Here is a 21576-nt window from a genome sequence, read left to right as displayed (position 1 = left end):
TACCCTGAAAAAACTGGACCACATCTTCCTGGTTAGAGGATGAGTGAAGCTCTGTCTTGGGACCTTCACCCCTCGGCCACAGGGGAGCTGAAGACATACACTCTGGATCCATCTTCAGCCCTTTATCCTGGGGAAGACAATCAAGAGGCAGGGGTGCTCTTGAGAGCAGAACACTGGTATAGTCGCTGGGGACGTGTGAGGAGACTGAGACCGCCTCCCCCTCTTCAGAGGCATCCTCACACCTTGACTCGGCGACTAGCAAACCAGGCGAAGAAGACGACCTTGCTGACTGAATGCGACGCAAGGGAACCAAACACCTCTTGTCCCTTGGTTGTTTCAAGTTTGGTGCCTTGCTGGGTCTCCAAACATAAATGGGCATCAGGATCTCTGGTTCAGAATGACCCATGGGCATACCAGTCAGCAGATGGAAGATGAACTTCTTCATGTATAAAGCTCCGACCTGGAGCTGTAGTTGTCCTTGCAGGACTAGACTGTTCTCCAATAGGGCTCGGCCACCTCGAGACAATGCCCACGCTGGCTTCGGGAGCTGTATGACAGAGACCACACACTGACTCAGTCTGACTGGCGACTTAAACACACCAAAGCTCCCTGAAGGCAGAGAAACAGTCAAAGAGTTTAATGGAGAGGGAGTACTCTCGCCAGGGGCAGCCTCTTCTACTGGCCCAGGGTTCTGGAGTACATGCTTCACAGGGCAGAGGCCAGATTCCGGTTGCAACTTGGCCCACTTTTTCTTTTTAGACCTCTTGGATCTTGCACGGGAGGCTGCACCAGCAGACTGTGGAACAGGTGATGGCTGGACGGTCATAGGTAGTTGAGACGTTTCACCCACAGGTTCCTCTTGTCTGGTCTGTCTCTGGAAGCTTGGAGGGGAAGACTTTACAGGAGCAACTGTACGAGGCACATCAAAGACTTTACGGAAGGCCACCAGGAAGGCCCCTAGGTTCATGACAATAGGATCCCCTGCTTCCCAGAGGGGAGTAATCCATATCAGAGCATCTCCTGCTAGGTAGGACATGATGTATCCCACCTTGAACCGGTCAGAGGGGAACCAGGCTGCATTCTGCAGGATCTGGTGCAGGCACTTTTTCAGGAACCCTTGGCACTCTTTAGGGTCCCCATAGAACCTAGGCGGGTCATCTGGGTTGTGCTCCTCATAGGCCAGAAGTTGCTCATACATAGCCCTGGAGACAATGAGTGGTTCAGACATCTCAACAATTGGAACCACACAAGGCGGAACAAATTCTTCCGGTGGCTCATACTGGCAGGAAGAGAGTTCATCATGCTCTGCAAGCGGAAGGACATGGGACTCAGCGGGGACCATGGCCTGTGCAAACTGTCACGCTCGCGCCTTGGCTGAAAGGCGCGAGCCGGGGATTGTGGCCCCACTGTGCCACAGACCAGACTACCCTGGAAGGGGCGTGACTGCGACAGCTACCTTGGTTTTTCACTGGAGCCTCTGATGGTGAGGTCAGGCTTGTGCGGCAGATAGCTGTCGGGTGCCACTCCAGGGTGGTGTCTGGCTGTGGCTGCTGATCCCACTTGGAGACAAGTCACTTGGACAGATGTGACCGACAGCCAGACTGAGACACAGGGCAAGAAGGTACGACAGATACAGGGCAAGCAGGCGTGGCTTGGAGACACTGGGCAAACAGGCACGGCTTGAGACACAGGACAGGCGGGCACGGCTTGAGACACAGGACAGGCGGGCACGGCTTGAGACACAGGACAGGCGGGCACAGCTTGAGAAGGAACAGGTAGGGACCTGTTCACACAGCAGGTGCAGGTATGGATGCAGGCAGTCAGGAGTGGTATATGAGAGAACGGGTTTAGACCTGTTCACACAGGAGGTGCAGCTATGGATATAGGCAGGAAGGAGTGGTATATGAGAGAACAGGTTTGGACCTGTTCACACAGGAGATGCAGGTATGAATATAAGCAGGAAGGAGTGGTATATGAGAGAACAGGTTTGGACCTGTTCACACAGGAGGTGCAGGCAGGCAGAGCCGCAGGAGTGCGGAGCAGGCAGAGCCGCAGGAGTGCGGAGCAGGCAGAGCCGCAGGAGTGCGGAGCAGGCAGAGCCGCAGGAGTGCGGAGCAGGCAGAGCCGCAGGAGTGCGGAGCAGGCAGAGCTGCGAGGGTGCAGATGCACAGATAAAGCTGCGAGGGTGCAGATGCTCAGATAAAGCTGCGAGGGTGCAGATGCAGAGATAAAGCTGCAAAGGTGCAGATGCACAGATAAAGCTGCGAAGGTGCAGATGCACAGATAAAGCTGCGAAGGTGCAGATGCACAGACAAAGCTGCGAAGGTGCAGATGCACAGACAGGAAGGACACAAGGAAAAACACAGCAAGGAAGGGAGCCACGGACAAGGAGAAAGGGAGACTGATAGACAAAGGTAAGACTGAGTTCAGACAGAGACACAGACAAAGACACAAGGACCAAGACTCAAGGGCCAGGATATTCTGCCCCCTGGCAGGCGGACAAGGTACAAAGTGAGACAGCGTATTCCTACAGAGAAGGAGATACACAGAACAGGGCCTGGCTAGTTCAGCAGCAAGGAGCTAACTGAGTTTAGACATTGCACAGGCAAAGGTCAGTGGGTGTGGTGGAACTAAATAGTCAAGGACTCCAGGTGATTGGTCAGGGACAGATTACACAGGTGCACCCTGACTGCATAAGAACCAGAGAGTTCCGGCGCCGCCCCCCTATACACACAGTCTGGAAACATGGAGAGCAGAGGCACAGAGCTGGCAACAGACAGAATTCACAGCATGGCTTGAAGCAGAAAGTAAGTTGGTGTGCGGGGGATGGGAGTCCATGTAGTGATGCCAGCAGGGTTGTTACAGTAATCTTATACTGAGGCGTGATCCCAGTGACTGTGTGTAGTGTTGGAGCTGCCACGTGGGACTGTGTTGTGTCCCTAATCTGCTGGATCTGTTAAATTCACCCAAGGACTATTTCTATATTTCCCTGGCGTTGGATTGCCGGGTGGCGCCCCCGGATCTGCTCCCTTTGTGTGGACTCATTGTGGACGCTGCAGCATTACCTTCATTTGTGTTGCCCCAGTTCCCTGTTCCAATAAATCTCGTTGGATTGTTTGTCGGCCTGGGGTCTCTTCCTGCTCTGTCGCATACCCTGTCACATTCCTGATCTCACAGGACTAGATCTTTGGCGCAGGGTTTCCTGATCTCACAGGATTGGATCCTTGGCGCAGGGTTTCCTGATCTCACAGGATTGGATCCTTGGCGCAGGGTTTCCTGATCTCACAGGATTAGACCCTTGGCGCAGGGTTTCCTGATCTCACAGGACTGGATCCTTGGAGCAGGGTTTCCTGATCTGACAGGACTGGATCCTTGGAGCAGGGTTTCCTGATCTCACAGGACTAGATCTTTGGCGCAGGGTTTCCTGATCTTACAGGATTGGATCCTTGGCGCAGGGTTTCCTGATCTCACAGGATTGGATCCTTGGCGCAGGGTTTCCTGATCTTACAGGATTGGATCCTTGGAGCAGGGTTTCCTGATCTCACAGGATTAGACCCTTGGCGCAGGGTTTCCTGATCTCACAGGACTGGATCCTTGGAGCAGGGTTTCCTGATCTCACAGGATTGGATTCTCGGAGCAGGGTTTCCTGATCTTACAGGATTGGATCCTTGGTGCAGGGTTTCCTGATCTCACAGGATTGGATCCTTGGAGCAGGGTGTCATGATCTGAAGTGATCTGACAGTTTTGAAAGCACTGTTTGAGCTTTTTTTTCCTTTTGGCAAGTGGCCAAGGTGACTTGACTGTCCCCGGTGGTGGTTAGTGGTATCGCACCTTAGGTTTCAGTTTAATGTGCACGTAATTAGGAATCAGGTGTGGGGCTCTATAAAGGAGTCTCAGGGTGTGCAATCACTGCTGGTGATATTGATTGATTCAGAGTTTGTGAGAGCCTGGTGGAAGGATGGAGCTGAGGAAGAGTCCTGTGCAGCTTAGCCAGGGGGGACGTGTGTCAGCCATGGTGTCTGGACGAAGGGCTGGCATGACGTGGTGGGGCCGCAGTGATGGTGTCAGCGGGAAGTGTCTGCATGGTCTGGTGGAGTGGCTACTATGGAGAGTTGCACTCACCATGTGGGACTTGGCTGCTGAGCTGGACTCAAGCATGCTTGACTTCGTGGCAGAAGCTGAACTCATCCTTGGGACTCTGTTACTAAGCAGCAGCAACTGGTGGTGGACTCTGCTCCTAGGCTGCACTATGGTGAAGGATCCTGTTATGGTGATGGATCCGGGTGGAGGAGAAGACGCACGCAGGTTGAGGGCTCTGTTGCAGGAGCATAAGCACAGAGCATAAAGCTAAGTGGTGTCCCCCTGTATTGTCTCTTTCCCTCATGTGTGTTGTTAGTGCAGTGGTGGGATTAGTTTCCGCACCGACCTATTCCCTAGTGAGGGTTTAGGGTCAGGGCGAGCTAGGGCGTTGAGGTACGCGTGCGGCGCCCGGTGCGGAACCGGCATAGAGTGCGGAACGTTAGGAGTGCAGGGACACTGGCTCAGGGGAGCTCAGAAGGTCTCCACTTCCCTTTTCCCTATCGCAGGGCCCACCACTGTTAATGTTTCCCAGGTCCCCCTTATTATTTAAATTCGCTGTACTGGAGGCGGGGTTTCCAGAATGTTTATTAACGTGTAATACCTAAATTCGCCAGGTGGAGGCGGTGTATCCATCTGCACGTTTTATTATTTAAATTCGCCCCACTGGAGGCGCTGTATCCAGGGTCACGTGTGTTATGGGTTCGCCTTGTGGTAACACCTGCGCCCAGACACACGTGACCGTGACATTATCACCAGCCCAACTTTTTTTTTTCTGGTGAGCCTTGGCCATGTGGAGACCTGTGGGTAATTGCTGCCGGGCCTCACTGAGGCGAGTGAGGAGCGGCATGGTGTGTTAGAGCCGCTGCAGCAGCAGTTATCAGGGTCTGGGGCCTCTGCTCAGACTACCAGGAAATCGATATGGCGGCGTTTGGCAAAAAGCCCCCTAGAGTCGCTGCTGGGGAGCGGGACTTGCTCGTGCACGGGGAGGTACCCAGGCAGGTGGGAGGAATGGTGCCCCACGGAGCTGCCTGGTATTCCCCGAGGTGAAGGGGTACATCCCTGTGGTGAGCAGACTGGTGTGATAGTCCACGGGGTTTATGCCAAATCTTCCATACCATTGAAGAAGCTGCCCCCTCCTGGTCGTGTGGAGGCGACCAGCGAGTGTATTTTTCCTCCATATTCCTGCGGCTCTGGCAAAGTGCCCCCTAGAGTCGCTGCTGGGGAGCGGGACTTGTTCATACAGGCGGACGTAACCAGACAGGTGGGTGGAATTGGTGTCCCCATGGTGCTGTCTGGGGTTCCCCGAGGTGAAGGGGTACGTCCCTGTAGTGAGCAGACTGGTGATAGTCCGCGGGGCTGACGCCAAATCTTCAAATACCACCGAAGAAGCCGCCCCTCCTGGCCGTGTGGAGGCGGCCAGTGAGTATATACAGTGGGGCAAAAAAGTATTTAGTCAGTCAGCAATAGTGCAAGTTCCACCACTTAAAAAGATGAGGCGTCTGTAATTTACATCATAGGTAGACCTCAACTATGGGAGACAAACTGAGAAAAAAAAATCCAGAAAATCACATTGTCTGTTTTTTTTTCATTTTATTTGCATATTATGGTGGAAAATAAGTATTTGGTCAGAAACAAAATTTCATCTCAATACTTTGTGATATATCCTTTGTTGGCAATGACAGAGGTCAAACGTTTTCTGTAAGTCTTCACAAGGTTGCCACACACTGTTGTTGGTATGTTGGCCCATTCCTCCATGCAGATCTCCTCTAGAGCAGTGATGTTTTTGGCTTTTCGCTTGGCAACACGGACTTTCAACTCCCTCCAAAGGTTTTCTATAGGGTTGAGATCTGGAGACTGGCTAGGCCACTCCAGGACCTTGAAATGCTTCTTACGAAGCCACTCCTTCGTTGCCCTGGCGGTGTGCTTTGGATCATTGTCATGTTGAAAGACCCAGCCACGTTTCATCTTCAATGCCCTTGCTGATGGAAGGAGGTTTGCACTCAAAATCTCACGATACATGGCCCCATTCATTCTTTCATGTACCCGGATCAGTCATCCTGGCCCCTTTGCAGAGAAACAGCCCCAAAGCATGATGTTTCCACCACCATGCTTTACAGTAGGTATGGTGTTTGATGGATGCAACTCAGTATTCTTTTTCCTCCAAACACGACAAGTTGTGTTTCTACCAAACAGTTCCAGTTTGGTTTCATCAGACCATAGGAAATTCTCCCAAAACTCCTCTGGATCATCCAAATGCTCTCTAGCAAACTTCAGACGGGCCCGGACATGTACAGGCTTTAAGCAGTGGGACACGTCTGGCACTGCAGGATCTGAGTCCATGGTGGCGTAGTGTGTTACTTATGGTAGGCCTTGTTACATTGGTCCCAGCTCTCTGCAGTTCATTCACTAGGTCCCCCCGCGTGGTTCTGGGATTTTTGCTCACCGTTCTTGTGATCATTCTGACCCCACGGGGTGGGATTTTAAGTGGAGCACCAGATCGAGGGAGATTATCAGTGGTCTTGTATGTCTTCCATTTTCTAATTATTGCTCCCACAGTTGATTTCTTCGCTCCAAGCTGGTTGGCTGTTGCAGATTCAGTCTTCCCAGCCTGGTGCAGGGCTACAATTTTGTTTCTGGTGTCCTTTGACAGCTCTTTGGTCTTCACCATAGTGGAGTTTGGAGTCAGACTGTTTGAGGGTGTGCACAGGTGTCTTTTATACTGATAACAAGTTTAAACAGGTGCCATTACTACAGGTAATGAGTGGAGGAAAGAGGAGACTCTTAAAGAAGAAGTTACAGGTCTGTGAGAGCCAGAAATCTTGATTGCTTGTTTCTGACCAAATACTTATTTTCCACCATAATATGCAAATAAAATGAAAAAAAAACCAGACAATGTGATTTTCTGGATTTTTTTTTCTCAGTTTGTCTCCCATAGTTGAGGTCTACCTATGATGTAAATTACAGACGCCTCTCATCTTTTTAAGTGGTGGAACTTGCACTATTGCTGACTGACTAAATACTTTTTTGCCCCACTGTATTTCCTCCATATTCCGGTGCCCTTCTCCTCCAGGTGTGAGCAGCAGGTGTGCTGTAGGGGAGTAGGGACAAATCTTACCCCTCGCTATTAACCAACCCTGGGAGGCGTAGACCTCATGGTGAAAGGGTTGGAGGGTGGTGTCCCTTGGTGAATAGCGGGGTTGTGAGTGTGGTGACAGCAGGGGGACGCCTCTGTTTTCGAGTCCAGAATGAGTTCACCAAATTTATGACAAACGAATGTGTGCAATAAACGTTCAGGTCCGGACCTGTGTGTGAACGAGCATGTATGTGTGCCACCAAAAATCATCTTGTGGAAGTGTGTTGTGGAGCCTGATCAGCTCATAACAAACAAACATACACATACATAAACTCGTTCCCCAGGTCGGCGCTGTGGAGATGAGTGGTGCCTCCAATATGAACTTTATTGCCAATACCAGCGGTGTGTTGTCATAAACCTGAAGTGTCAGGTAGTGGTGAGTGAACTCAGGATCTGGGCGTCTCCGCTGTAGGTGTTTCCCTAATGAGGAGTGGTCTTGAGGGTCCAGAGGCCCCTCATTAAGGAGGGGGTACTGTCATGATCTGAAGTGATCTGACAGTTTTAAAAGCACTGTTTGAGCTTTTTTTTCCTTTTGGCAAGTGGCCAAGGTGACTTGACTGTCCCCGGTGGTGGTTAGTGGTATCGCACCTTAGGTTTCAGTTTAATGTGCACGTAATTAGGAATCAGGTGTGGGGCTCTATTATGGAGTCTCAGGGTGTGCAATCACGGCTGGTGATATTGATTCATTCTTTGATTCTGAGTTGGTGAGAGCCTGGTGGAAGGATGGAGCTGAGGAAGAGTCCTGTGCAGCTTAGTCAGGGGGGACGTGTGTCAGCTATGGTGTCTGGACGAAGGGCTGGCATGGCGTGGTGGGGTCGCAGTGATGGTGTCAGCGGGAAGTGTCTGCATGGACTGGTGGAGTGGCTACTATGGAGAGTGGCACTCACCATGTGGGACTTGGCTGCTGAGCTGGACTCAAGCATGCTTGACTTCGTGGCAGAAGCTGAACTCATCCTTGGGACTCTGTTACTAAGCAGCAGCAACTGGTGGTGGACTCTGCTCCTATGCAGCACTATGGTGCAGGATCCTGTTATGGTGATGGATCTGGGTGGAGGAGAAGACGCACGCAGGTGGAGGGCTCTGTTGCAGGAGCATAAGCACAGAGCATAAAGCTAAGTGGTGTCCCCCTGTATTGTTTCTTTCCCTCATGTGTGTTGTTAGTGCAGTGGTGGGATTAGTTTCCGCACAGACCTATTCCCTAGTGAGGGTTTAGGGTCAGGGCGAGCAAGGGCGTTGAGGTACGCGTGCGGCGCCCGGTGCGGAACCGGCATAGGGAACGTTAGGAGTGCAGGGACACTGGCTCAGGGGAGCTCAGGAGGTCTCCAATTCCCTTTTCCCTATAGCAGGGCCCACCACTGTTAATGTTTCCCAGGTCCCCCTTATTATTTAAATTCGCCGTACTGGAGGCGGGGTTTCCAGAATGTTTATTAACGTGTAATACCTAAATTCGCCAGGTGGAGGCGGTGTATCCATCTGCACGTTTTATTATTTAAATTCGCCCCACTGGAGGCGCTGTATCCAGGGTCACGTGTGTTATGGGTTCGCCTTGCGGTAACACCTGCGCCCAGACACACAGTGACCATGACACAGGGTTTCCTGATCTCACAGGATTGGATCCTTGGCGCAGGGTTTCCTGATCTTACAGGATTGGATCCTTGGAGCAGGGTTTCCTGATCTCACAGGATTGGATCCTTGGCGCAGGGTTTCCTGATCTCACAGGATTGGATCCTTGGAGCAGGGTTTCCTGATCTCACAGGATTGGATCCTTGGCGCAGGGTTTCCTGATCTCACAGGATTGGATCCTTGGCGCAGGGTTTCCTGATCTCGCAGGATTGGATCCTTGGAGCAGGGTTTCCTGATCTCACAGGATTGGATCTTTGGGAATTGTTTCCTGATCTGACGGGACTTGATTTTGGGTGCAGGGTTTCCTGATCACACAGAACTGGATTTTTACTACAGAGTTTCCTAATCACACAGGACTGGATCTTTGGGCAGGGTTTCCTGATCTGACAGGACTGGATCTTTGGTGCTGGTTTTCATGATATGACAGGACCGGATCTTGGGCAGGGTTTCCTGATCTGACAGGACTGGGTGCAGACGTCTCTGATCTCAGGTTCTCCTGGTGTCGCCATATATGATCTTAGTGACAGACTCTCCTGATGTCTCAGGGCTGGATCCCATGCTAACCTTACACATGAGATCATTATCTGCAGACCATTGGGATCGATTGTGTGGTGGTCGTACATGTGATTTATTCTGCAGATGCATATGTAATTTAGAGCCAGTGTGACGCTAGTCGCTTCTCACAGTCAAGCGTGAGTCAGGAGTGGTCAAGGAGTCCAAGGTCAGAAGTCAGGAGGGTACGTCACAAACAGAAGGAAGAGACAAAAGCGTAGTCAGGTAATGTTTCGAGGTCAGAGTACCGGGAGGATAACGGATCAGAGCTGAAGGGGTTAAACAGGCGGATTGTCAGAACGAAGTCCAAGGTCAGGCCACAGATCAATCATATAGAACACAAGGCAAAGAGAGCACAAACCTCACAAGATGAATGTACGTCTGGCAGTGGTCTGCGAGAAGCTGGTGAGATAAGAAGCATGGCCATTACCGGGGATAGTGAACACCTGAGACAGCCGACGCACCGCAGTCACAGATTGGCTAGTCAAGCTGTCAATCAACACACCGACAGCTCAGCACGCCCCTGAACCAGATCGGATGGCCGAGCTGTCAGTAACTGCACCCCTGACACCCTGAGGGGTGGAACCGGGACAGTCAGGCTCTTTTTATGTAATTTACTCTCTTATTAACTTCTTGTCGTCTTTTGTTATTAAATCTCAAACTCTATAAGTCTGATTTTCCTCTGAGCAGATGTTTGTTTTTAACGCATCCGTCCTCCAGTGCTGAGCAGTATAATAATGTAATTATAGGGTCACAGATTTGGACTTCTGACTCCACCATGGATCCTCCACTAGGGGGAACTCTCTGTATGCAGAATGTTGTCACTAGATTTACACCGTAGAGACTGCGCCCGGATAGAGGCCCCCTTGTGCAATATATATATTCGAAGTGCACCTGAAGAAACAGAGGAATGGAGACATGTGACCCAGAGAAGCAGGAGGATCAGGAGGCAGTCAGCACCCATACTGCTCAGAAACCAGTACCAGGCTCTCACGCAGGAAAACGATGAAGAAATACATCAGGATAAGACTTTGCCAACAAACAGCAACCTTGTACGCCTTCAGAGTCCTCCTGGATGGAGAAAGAAAAATGTTGTGAAGAAGAAACGGAGAGTGGTGGTCATGGGGGATTCCCTGTTGAGAGGAACAGAGGCCGCTATCTGCAGACCGGATATAACTACAAGAGAAATGTGCTGTCTTCCAGGTGCAAAAATTAAAGATGTGTCTGACAGGATATCAGGACTCTTCAGACCTACAGATGACTACCCATTCCTGCTACTACATGTGGGGACAAATGACACCGCAAGAAACGACCTGGAAACCATCTGCAGAGACTTTGAAGACTTAGGCAAGAAAGTGAAAGAACTGGGAGCGCAGGTGGTCTTCTCTTCCATCCTCCCAGTGGATGGCCATGGAACAAGGAGGTGGAATAAGATTCTGCAGGTGAACAACTGGCTACGTCGATGGTGCCGTCAGCAACGATTTGGATTTCTGGATCACGGAGTGAACTACTTATACGATGGACTACTTGCTAGAGATGGGGTGCACCTTACGAAGACTGGAAAGCATGTATTTGGAAGTCGCCTTGCTACACTTGTAAGGAGAGCTTTAAACTAGAACAACATGGGAAGGGAAGCAAAAGACCAGAAAAAGCCATACACCTGACAAATGCTATTGAGAACTCTGCTATTAGAAGTGGAAAGGAAGAACAAAGACGAAAGAATCTAATTAATAAAAATATTGGAGAAAGAGAAACCAATCACAAACTAAAATGTTTCTATACTAATGCACAAAGCATGGGCAACAAACAAGGAGAATTGGAACTACTAACACAGGAAAAGAAATATGATGTCATTGGAATCACTGAAACTTGGTGGGACAATACACATGATTGGAATACAAGACTAGAAGGATACAACTTATTTGCAAGAAACAGACTTGATAAACGAGGAGGAGTCGCATTGTATGTTAGAAACGCGTATATCTGCACAGAGATTGAATCTTCAGAGACTGGGAGTTCTGTGGAAACTGTTTGGGTAAGAATACAAGGACAGAACAATGGAAAGGACACCATTGTAGGCATTTACTACAGGCCGCCTGTGCAAGCTGAAGATATGGATGAACTCTTTATGCATCAAATGGCCAAGTTCTCCAAAAAATATGACATAGTTGTCATGGGAGATTTCAACTATCCAGACATTTGTTGGGAATCTCTCTCAGGCAAAACTAACAGGTCAAGGAAATTCTTATCCTCTCTTGCTGACAACTTTATCTTCCAAAAGGTAAAGGAGAAAACAAGGGGAACTGCTACCTTGGATCTAATCCTTATAAACAGGGAGGAAATGGTTGAGGAGGTAAAAGTGGCTGGGACCCTAGGAGGTAGCGACCATGCTATTTTAGAATTTTGGATAACTAGAGGCGGAAGACCTGTGAAGACTCAGACGTCAAGGTTAGATTTCAGAAAGGCAGATTTTAAGGGATTCAGAAAGAGAATTGGAGGGATCCAATGGCTGGATATCCTAAAAGACAAAAATGTCCAGGAGGGATGGGAAATCTTGAAAAATGAAATTCTCAAAGCACAGTTGTTAACAATTCCGAAAAGAGGGAAGAATAGGAAGCAGTTAAGGAAACCAGGATGGATGAACACAGAACTTAAGCACATGCTAAAAAGGAAGAAAAAAATGTTTATAAAATGGAAAGAGGGAGGCATATCTAAAGAAGAATATAATGCTGTCTGCAGAACCTGCAGGGCACAAATCAGATTACTAAAGCTGAAAATGAATTGAGGCTTGCAAGAGATGTCAAAAGCAATAATAAAGGATTTTGGGGATATGTCAAAAGTAAAAGAAAAGTCAAAGATGCTATAGGATTTTTACAGGATGAAAATGATGAAATGGTAAGACAGGATGTTGAGAAGGCTGAACTTTTAAATTCCTATTTTGCATCTGTTTTCTCTCAGAAAGGAAATGTAACATCAACTGTTATTCACTGTCCTATTAAGGGAATAGAAGAATCCAGGATATCTATAAACAGAAAGATTGTGAGGAAACACTTAGCTAACCTAAATGAATTCAAGTCTCCAGGTCCAGATGAATTACACCCCAGAGTACTGAAGGAGATAGCAGAAGAAATTTTTGAACCCCTCTCCATAATCTTTGAAAATTCTTGGAGAACAGGAGAAGTCCCAGAAGACTGGAGAAGAGCAAATGTTGTTCCTATCTTCAAAAAGGGGAAGAAGGTGGACCCAAGCAACTATAGGCCGGTGAGTCTGACTTCTATACCAGGAAAGATCTTTGAACAAATTATTAAACAACATGTATGTCAATACCTGGATAAGAATGAAGTGATTAAACAGAGTCAGCATGGGTTTGTAACTAATAAGTCATGTCAGACTAATTTAATTTCCTTCTATGATGGTATTACTGATTGGGTGGATCAAGGAAATGCTGTAGATATAGTATATCTTGACTTCAGCAAAGCATTTGACAAAGTATCTCATACAATCCTTATTGAAAAAATGACTAAGTATGGAATGGACAAGGCAACTGTTAGGTGGATTCATAACTGGCTTAGTGATCGGACCCAAAGAGTGGTCGTAAATGGCTGCACATCCAGTTGGAAGAATGTCTCAAGTGGGGTACCACAGGGCTCTGTCCTGGGCCCTGTATTGTTCAACATCTTTATCAACGATTTAGATGAAGGAATTGAGGGTGAACTGATTAAATTTGCTGATGACACAAAGCTAGGAGGGATAGCTAATACTAGAGAAGAGAGAGAGAGGATTCAAAAAGATATAAATAAACTGGAGAAGTGGGCAGCAACAAACAGAATGGTTTTTAACAGGGAAAAATGCAAAGTACTACATCTGGGCAATAAAAATGAAAAAAGCATATATAGAATGGGAGGAATAGGGCTAAGTGACAGCACATGTGAAAAAGACTTGGGTATACTAATAGATCACAGACTGAATATGAGTCAACAGTGTGATGCAGAAGCAAAAAAGGCAAATGCAATTCTAGGATGTATTAACAGAAGCATACAGTCTAGATCACGTGAAGTCATTATTTCCCTCTACTCCTCTTTGGTCAGACCTCATCTGGAATATTGTGTCCAGTTTTGGGCACCACATTTTAAAAAAGACATCAACAAACTGGAGCAAGTTCAGAAAAGAGCGACCAGAATGGTGACCGGTCTGCAAACCCTGTCTTATGAGGAAAGGTTGCAGGATTTGGGAATGTTTAGTTTGCAAAAGAGAAGACTGAGAGGAGACTTAATAGCTGTCTACAAATATCTAAAGGGCTGTCACATTGTAGAAGGATCAACTTTATTCTCATTTGCACAAGGAAAGACTAGAAGCAATGGGATGAAACTGAATGGGAGGAGACACAGATTAGATATTAGAAAAAACTTTTTGACAGTTAGAGTGATCAATGAGTGGAACAGGCTGCCACGAGAAGTGGTGAGTTCTCCTTCAATGGAAGTCTTCAAACAGAGGCTGGACAGACATCTGACTGGGATGATTTAGCGAATCCTGCTTTGAGCAGGGGGTTGGACCAGATGGCCCAGGAGGTCCCTTCCAACTCTACGATTCTATGATTCTATGATTCTATATGGAGATACTGTATGGCGGTCCCCCCCCTCAGGCACCATTTGGAGGTCCCCCAGGCACTGTGTGGAGTCCATCCTTCTAGGGCATCAGGTGGAGGCCCCCCCTCCATCGGGAAAGGTGTGGAGGCCCCCCGGGTACTGTATGGGGGCACATGTGGAGTTGCCCCCCCCCGGGCACAGTGTGGAGTCCCCCTCCCTAGGGCAGTGTGGAGTCCTCCACCTCCAACGTGCACAGTGTGGAGTCCGTCCCCCCTCGGCCATCATGTGGAGGCCCCCCCAGTACTGTATGGGGACACCGTGTGGGCCCCCCCCCTCGGGCACAGTGTGGAGTCCCCCTCTTCCTGTATGGAGTCCCCCCTCGGGCACCATGTGGAGATCCCCCCGGTACTGTATGGGGGCACCGTGTCCTCCCCCTCGGGCACAGTGTGGAGTCCCTCCCTCCCTCGGGCACAGTGTGGAGTCCCCCACCTCCCTCGGGCACAGTGTGGAGTCCGTCCCCCCCGGGGGATCATGTGGAGGCCCCCCAGTACTGTATGGGGGCACCGTGTGGGCCCCCCCTCGGGCACAGTGTGGAGTCCCCCTCGTCCTGTATGGAGTCCCCCCTCGGGCACCATGTGGAGATTCCCCCGGTACTGTATGGGGGCACCGTGTGGAGTCGTCCTCCCCCTCGGGCACAGTGTGGAGTCCCTCCCTCCCTCGGACACAGTGTGGAGTCTTCCCTCTCGGGTACCATATGGAGGCCCCCCGGGTACTGTATGCGGGCACATGTGGAGTCGTCCCCCATTTCCCTCAGGCACAGTGTGGAGTCTTCCCTCTCGGGCACCATGTGGAGGCCCACCCCGGTACTGTATGGGGGCACCGTGAGGAGCCGGCCCTCCCCGGGCACAGTGTGGAGTCTTCCCTCTACAGTGGAGCCCCCCCCCGGGTACTGTATGCGGGCACATGTGGAGTCGTCCCCACCTCCCTCGGACAGTGTGGAGTCCACCCTCTCCCCTCAGGCACCGTGTGGAGGACCTCCGGGTACTGTATGCGGGCACTGTGTGGATGTTCCACGGGTACGTAAGGGGGCACATGTGGAGTTGCCCCCACCCCCCTCGGGCACAGTGTGGAGTTCCCCACCCCCCTCGGGCACAGTGTGGAGTCCCCCACCCCCCTTGGGCATAGTGTGGAGGCCCCCCTGGTACTGTATCGGGGCATATGTGGATTCCCCCCTCCCTCAGGCACAGTGTGGAGTCAATGCCCCCTCGGGCACCATGTGGAGGCCCCCCCGGTACTGTATGTGGGCACTGTGCAGTCCCCCTCCCTCGGGCACAATCTGGAGCCCCCCTCGGGCACCGTGTGGAGGACCCCTGGGTACTGTATGGGGGCACTGTGTGGAGTTTAGCATCCAGTCACAGACACAGATAGAAGAGGTAATATTTATTATCGACTCATACTGATATCACTTGACTAGCAAGTACATAGATATAGATCAATGCCAGCATCCATGTAATTTCTGTTCATGACTTGTTCTGCGCAGGCACAGCCCGCCTGAACATCACAGTCAGTATATTCACGTCTTCCAGAGTCATGGCGCACACTCGCTTAAAGCCTGGCTCCACTGCTCATTTCTTTCTGGTGGTAATTTTAGATCTAGTTGCCCTTCTTTTTTTTTGGCGGGGGGGAAATAACCAGATCAACTCGTGGAGCCGCAGGTATGGAAAAAGTCATCATTGGATGTTCTGTCTGCTGTACAACAGACTGCCACTATAGGCCGCACAGACTTGTGCAAGGAATCCTGAGGTCAGGGTAATCCCTAAACAAGACATTGTGAAAGAAAATGCAATATGGGGGCTGATCATGAAGTTGGGGACATTGTGGAGCCAATGGAGATAGTTTTTAAGGAAGTGCCTTCAAAATGTTTCGGTGAGTGTACCTAGTGCGGTAATGTCTCCTTTATGAAGACTGGCAGGCCTCACTACCACATGAATAGTGAGTGAGGGCTAATGGACATGCCCTCGTAGCATTTTCACAGATAGGTCGTTAGATGGAACCTGATCTTTGTATACATTAACATTTCTAGAGAATAGATTCTAGCCGGCAGCCTCTACGGGACGTAGAGGATCCTTACATTCTTCCAGGTTGTCTCTACGAAGAAATTGTTCATTATACCGGATTGGATTAGCTGCAGGCTTCTCGTCCAGAAAGGACAACCTGATGTAGCCACTACAACCTTATCTTACAGTATGACCCCCAGGACTCCATCTTCCCCGCTTGCATTAAGCATTTAGCAGCTTCTCTACCATAAATGTCGGAAACGGTTTTCCAGCTTTCCCAGTTCTACAGTGGGAAACAGAAGACCTAAAGGTTATATCAGTCTGAGGGACTTGGATTTGTTGGGTGGTCAGACTCTGCCTTTTCTCATCTGCTGGTTTCTTTGGTCATTGGTTCCAGCCATTCACTTGGGGCTCTTGGCTTTCAGCTTGCGGTTCCTCAGCTGACGGAGGCGCAGTAGAAGCTCTTTGGGCAGTTTCTTTCCATTGGCCAGCAGCTCCTTCAGGCGTTGCTTTGGAGTCTTGGATATGTAGAAATCACAGATGGTTGGGCGGTCTTCATAAGAGACGTGACAGGACTTAGTAGATTGGTGATATCCTTCTGCTTTTGCAGTGACCTCATATTCTCCTGGGTTCAGAAGGCGCCAGTAATCTCCATCAGTGGCTAGAACAGAACACACAATATTATGTGTTAGAACATACAACACAATATGGAGTCATCATCAGGTATCTCATGATGTACTCGGGATCCTCCTTCTCTACTCTGCCTTGTTTTTGCTTTGTACCTTTACATGTAACATGGAAACAGGCCAGGGATACCAGTGTGTGACCGCCTGAGAAGTAAAAAACCCAGAGAACTTGCTGATTAAGTATATACACGTGCAGGCTGAGAAGTAGACTTGAAATCTTGTCTGTTAACCCATGTGGGGGTAAAAGCCGAAAGAACGTTGTCATGTACAGTATGTACACAGGCGTGTAGGCTGAGAAACAGACCGGGAGACCAGCCTGTTGTCCTATGTGGGAAGAGGAGCTCTAAGAACTTTCTAAAGTACTAAGCTGGATGCAGAAGACGTCTCTGAGAAGTTGGCCCGTCTTTTGCCCCATGTGGAAACTTTCTAATGTTCATAAAGAGGCTTGTAGTAGGAGAAGTAGGCCAGGAGATTGGTCTGTTGCCCCATGACATTTTAAGCGACTTCTCAAGGTCCAGTTTATATGACTGAGCCGTATATGTTGTGAGGGACACAAGTATGGGCCACTCAGCCACCCAAATTAGAGTTGGAAGTTGAGTTTGGAAGCTTGAAGGTGATATCTGCGTGATCTGAATCCAAAGGAGATATCCCTTCCCATTAATAAGCATGGAGAGGTGGACATTCTGGGTTACATATGGAAGAACATGGGGGCTGATGCTTACTGTCTTTCTTTTCTTTCATTACTACATTTTATGGATTTCTGTTGCTCATTACTGATATTTCTTGGTCTTCCTATTCCATCTCTACATTTTCCACAGATGTGACTTGCACCTTTTCTCCAGGTCTCTTGGCCAATGTTTAGGACCTGAAGTAGTCAACTGTTATGTCTCGTTTTCATGCTAATTTTTTCTTATCTTAATCCAAGGTTTTTGCTTTGGGGGGGGAATAAGTTGATTTGATCTTGGATGTTGTGTATACTTTTTACGCTGTTTTCGCTTTACAGAAGTTTTTACTGTCGTACAGAATGCATAGACTTGTACCTGTGCGGATGTCATGGTTGATCCCATCCACCATTATGACCGCCTCGGGGATTCCTTGGTTAGTATCTTTATCGCGCACAACACCTTTAATCCCACGATGCACCTTAAAAAGGAGACAAACTGTAGTTTTCTACATCAGATTACGTAATTGATGTGACACCCGTCCTCTAACAAGAACCAACGTGAATTGTCCCGAGTAAAGTTGAGCGAAACAGGTCGGTCAGATTCAAAAGTCGCCGACTTTCGCCAACAGTGTGAAGTTGGCCATGCGGTCGGCGACCCAAGCTTCAAAGTCGGGTTTCGCCGAATGCTTGCACGTGACTTTTTTCAGCCAATGAGAGAAGCGGAGCGTAGCTGGAGTGGGAGTGGGAGAGATAGAGGGAGAGGGAGAGAGAGAAGAGAGAGAGAGAGATTTTGCCGCCTCTGGGGTTAAAATTCATGCCAGGTGTGTTTACAGTCGACTTTTCTCCCCATTGTCTTGCATTGGGTTTCGTATTTCCCGACTTTTTCCTATAGTCGGCCGATTTCGTTCGACTCGACTTTTGAGAAAGTCGGGTTTCATGAAAACCGACTCGACCCTAAAAAAGACAAAATTGGTCATCTCTAGTCCCGAGTAACAATCTGTGTGAAGGCACACATAGTCTTTTTGCAGAGTTTTCAGGGCAGAAACTGAGCAGCACCTTCAAGTTTTTGAGGAGGATTGGGAGAGTTTCCACTGTTTTCTACAAAACCTCCTAAAAAAAAAACTACCCTTAAACTCCAGAGCTGTGTTTACAATTCTGCTGCTTGTCACTGGAGACAGTCAGCAAAGCTTGTGAACAGACACCTCCTCCTATGATACCTGGAGCAGTTGTGCTATGTCCAAAGTTCAAACCAAAAGTGTTTCAAACAGAACTTTCTTCAGGAAATCGTCAGCGCCGCCGCTTCAGGACAAAAAAAGGTGGCTTTTTCTCAATCATCATCGCCTTGGAAAACTCGGGGTAGTCTTGGGAGGTTTTAGAGAAGTTTTTGGTTTCCAGAAGAGTTTTGGAACAGATTTTTTTTCCTTCATCATTTTTTTTGCAGCCTCTTGATTGGACAGGGTCTAGTAAGGAGGTCTTTTCAGGATCCTCTTGAAGTAATGTGACATGCCCTCCTTTTTCCACCAGGTGTTTTTTCACAACCTTTTTCTTCGTAGAAACATTAAAGTGAATGCTCATAGGAACAAATTACTTTTGTGAACGCTTTTAAAGATAAGTTTGAGGAGCATTTTTAAGAGGATCCGCTCCCAAAAGCTCTGTGTGAACAGCAGATGGATGCACGAACCACTACAGATATTCTTGTGTTTTCTATTCTGAGACTATGTTCTGTCCAGACGCTAAACAAGCAGGGAAGATTTGCTGGGAGATTTCAGCTGTGAAGCCTGCAGATTAGTAAATGCAGCTTTTTACTTAGAGTGTATAAATAATGGACAAGGCTTCTCCTAGGAGGCATGTCAATTTTCACCCCCCCACTAATGGACGCTTTATAAACAGCTGAGCACAGGGAGTAGTTACTGACCTGCTCAATGTACAGAAGCAGAGACTCCTTGTTGTTCTCCCACTCGGTCGGAAGTTCCACCTCGTGTGGGAATTTGTCGCAAGAAAGTTCTATCGTTACCTCAAAGCAGTTGGTGTGAAGGTAGCTGAAGTCATTCATGCCTAAGCGCAAGAGAAGACATGGTCATTGAGAGGCGAGCCCGACAGTGGTGGCAGCTTCACCGGAGAGGACATCTCACTCACTGCCGGCCACTGTGTGCCAGTTTGCTCCGTTGATGATGTTTCCGACCCTAATGAAGTTATCGTAGTGGCAAATCCTGCGGTTGTCATCGGCCATGATGCGGTGGCTGGAGGCATAGACCGTGGCTAACCAGCGAAACATTGAGTCATCTGCTGTGGGGGTCAGCTCCTTGGCCATCCAGTAGGAACGAGCCATGTCAAAGGGATAGGACACAACGAGCTCTCCACCATGCAAGTTGGCACTGAGGACAAAAGGGATTTTCTGCATCCAGTCAATGATGGCGCGGGTCTCTGGAGCCACCTGAAACACAATAAGGTTGTCTTTACTGCATCAGGCCGGACTCAGATCATGTCTCTGACTCTGTCTTTGCCTTTTATCTGAATCTGTCAGACGCCATGCTACTGCGTCCAGCTGAAGAAATGGACTCGACCAGAAAAATGATCACAAGGAGTCCAAGGCTTCATGTAGAAGTCACTTGCTCCAAGGGCACGTCTGCATCAAGCTTTGTCAGGGGCGCCCATCTGAATCCATACAAAGTCATGAATGGGGGCACAGATGTGGTCTGAGCTGGGCCTAAGGGAGAAGATGTCCTACATCTGTGATGTCATTGTGAAAGCAAGGTTACAGAATGGAATGCCTATGGACTTTAGCGTCACATCCGGCTCCTTCCTTATAGAGTTGTCTGATTCTGCACAATTCTCCACAGCTGCATTTATAATGCTGATAGTTATTGGATACCATCAGTAAGCCTATGGGGTAACACCGCTTACTAGTGCATGTATTGCCCTGCAAACCCTGAACATGCAGGGAATGCTGTAAGATTTCAGTAACTGAGGCATGGAGAACTGTGAGTTCAGCTCTGGAGTCCTAACTCAGTACCTGTTTACAGTGTGACAGTTTATGCAGCCGCTTTCTATACTCCATGGATGTTGTTTGAGTGACCGGCGTGTAATACTACATTGCCCCTGTAGTGGCTGACTTTATGGGACAACCCTTCCATGATTGGAGGTGGCACCACGTAAGGTTTTTGCAGCTGTATGCGATGGGATCCTCTAGCCTCTGGTTACTCACCGTTGCGTTTTCATATGTGTAGTACTCAGGGATCGGGATATAATGGTTGGGGAAATGCTCAGGAACCTGCTCATTGTCTTCTGCATCCCACAGAGGGGTGTTCAGGTCCGCAAAGTTGTGGTTTAGATCAAGCCCCTGGTAATTCCAGCGGCCAATGCCCCATCCAGACAGCTCGGAGCCCTAGGAGGATAGGAGGAGGAGACAGCTCGACCAGTGCCAGAGGGGTCCGGCAGGGTAGGGTTGGCCAGTGAAGGTACATACCAGTTTGTAGGCTATTTCATATCCATCTGGGTTCATGGAGGGCAGGAGATGTATACGGGTCTCGGTGATGAGTCTCAGGATTCTTGGGTTTTCTTTCTTGTATTCCTGACACAGATATTCCATGAGGTTCAACATCAACTCTCGACCCAAGACCTCGTTCCCATGCATCCCGGCCACATAGCGAAACTCCGGCTCCCCTGTAATGTGAGACATCATCACTCTTCTGGGTTATATCTGACCGCTAGACCACCAGCGAGCTCCAACCTGACAAGGAGATCTGCACCCATCATAGTGGAAGGCAAGAAGGTGTCATTGCTCTCCCCCAACCCTCCCGTCTGCTGGGTCTACTACTGTACAGCGTGAAGGATAGCGACTGTCACAGAGTCGAGGACACTCGTCAGGGTGTGACCTGTGCGGGAGTGAAAAGTGGGCACCACATGGGGCAGCGTGACGTCGTATGGGGCACTGTGGATATTACTTATTATGGGGGCACTGTGGATGTCACTTATTATGGGGGCACTGTGGATATCACTGTTATTATGGGGGCACTGTGGATATCACTGTTGTTATGGGGGGCACTGTGCATATCACTGTTGCTATGGGGTACTGTGGATGTCGCTGTTACTTGGGAACTGTCTGTCGGTTCTAGTCACGGCCTGTGTGTTCTCCCTTTCTTCTTCTGCATGTTCCCTGTGCTGTCGTTGGGCAGCCGGGCCTTATCCCGTGCAC

At 49.1% G+C, this 21576-nt stretch overlaps 1 protein-coding gene across 3 annotated transcripts in view; it reads right to left on the bottom strand.

Annotated features, from left to right (window-relative positions):
* Nucleotides 1-15399: 15399 nt before the first annotated feature.
* CPXM1 (carboxypeptidase X, M14 family member 1) overlaps nt 15400-21576 on the bottom strand; it is a 153370-nt gene continuing 147193 nt past the window's right edge. For 2 of the 3 annotated variants that reach the window (XM_073562826.1, XM_073562827.1), the window contains 6 exons: nt 20848-21044; nt 20587-20766; nt 19518-19815; nt 19297-19436; nt 17758-17860; nt 15400-16692 (listed from right to left, as the gene is read on the bottom strand). In XM_073562826.1, coding sequence (XP_073418927.1) covers nt 16433-16692; nt 17758-17860; nt 19297-19436; nt 19518-19815; nt 20587-20766; nt 20848-21044 — 1178 coding nt within the window. In that variant the 3' untranslated portion in view covers nt 15400-16432. The remainder of the gene's footprint in view (nt 16693-17757; nt 17861-19296; nt 19437-19517; nt 19816-20586; nt 20767-20847; nt 21045-21576) is intronic. The other variant, XM_073562828.1, reaches the window with a different exon arrangement.

Source organism: Dendrobates tinctorius, unplaced genomic scaffold, assembly GCF_039654945.1.
Source record: "Dendrobates tinctorius isolate UK_male_01 unplaced genomic scaffold, ASM3965494v1 ptg000367l, whole genome shotgun sequence".
In the NCBI taxonomy this organism is placed as follows: Eukaryota; Metazoa; Chordata; class Amphibia; order Anura; family Dendrobatidae; genus Dendrobates; species Dendrobates tinctorius.
Note: the sequence above shows the minus strand (reverse complement) of the source record. Positions and strands in the feature narration are given on the sequence as shown.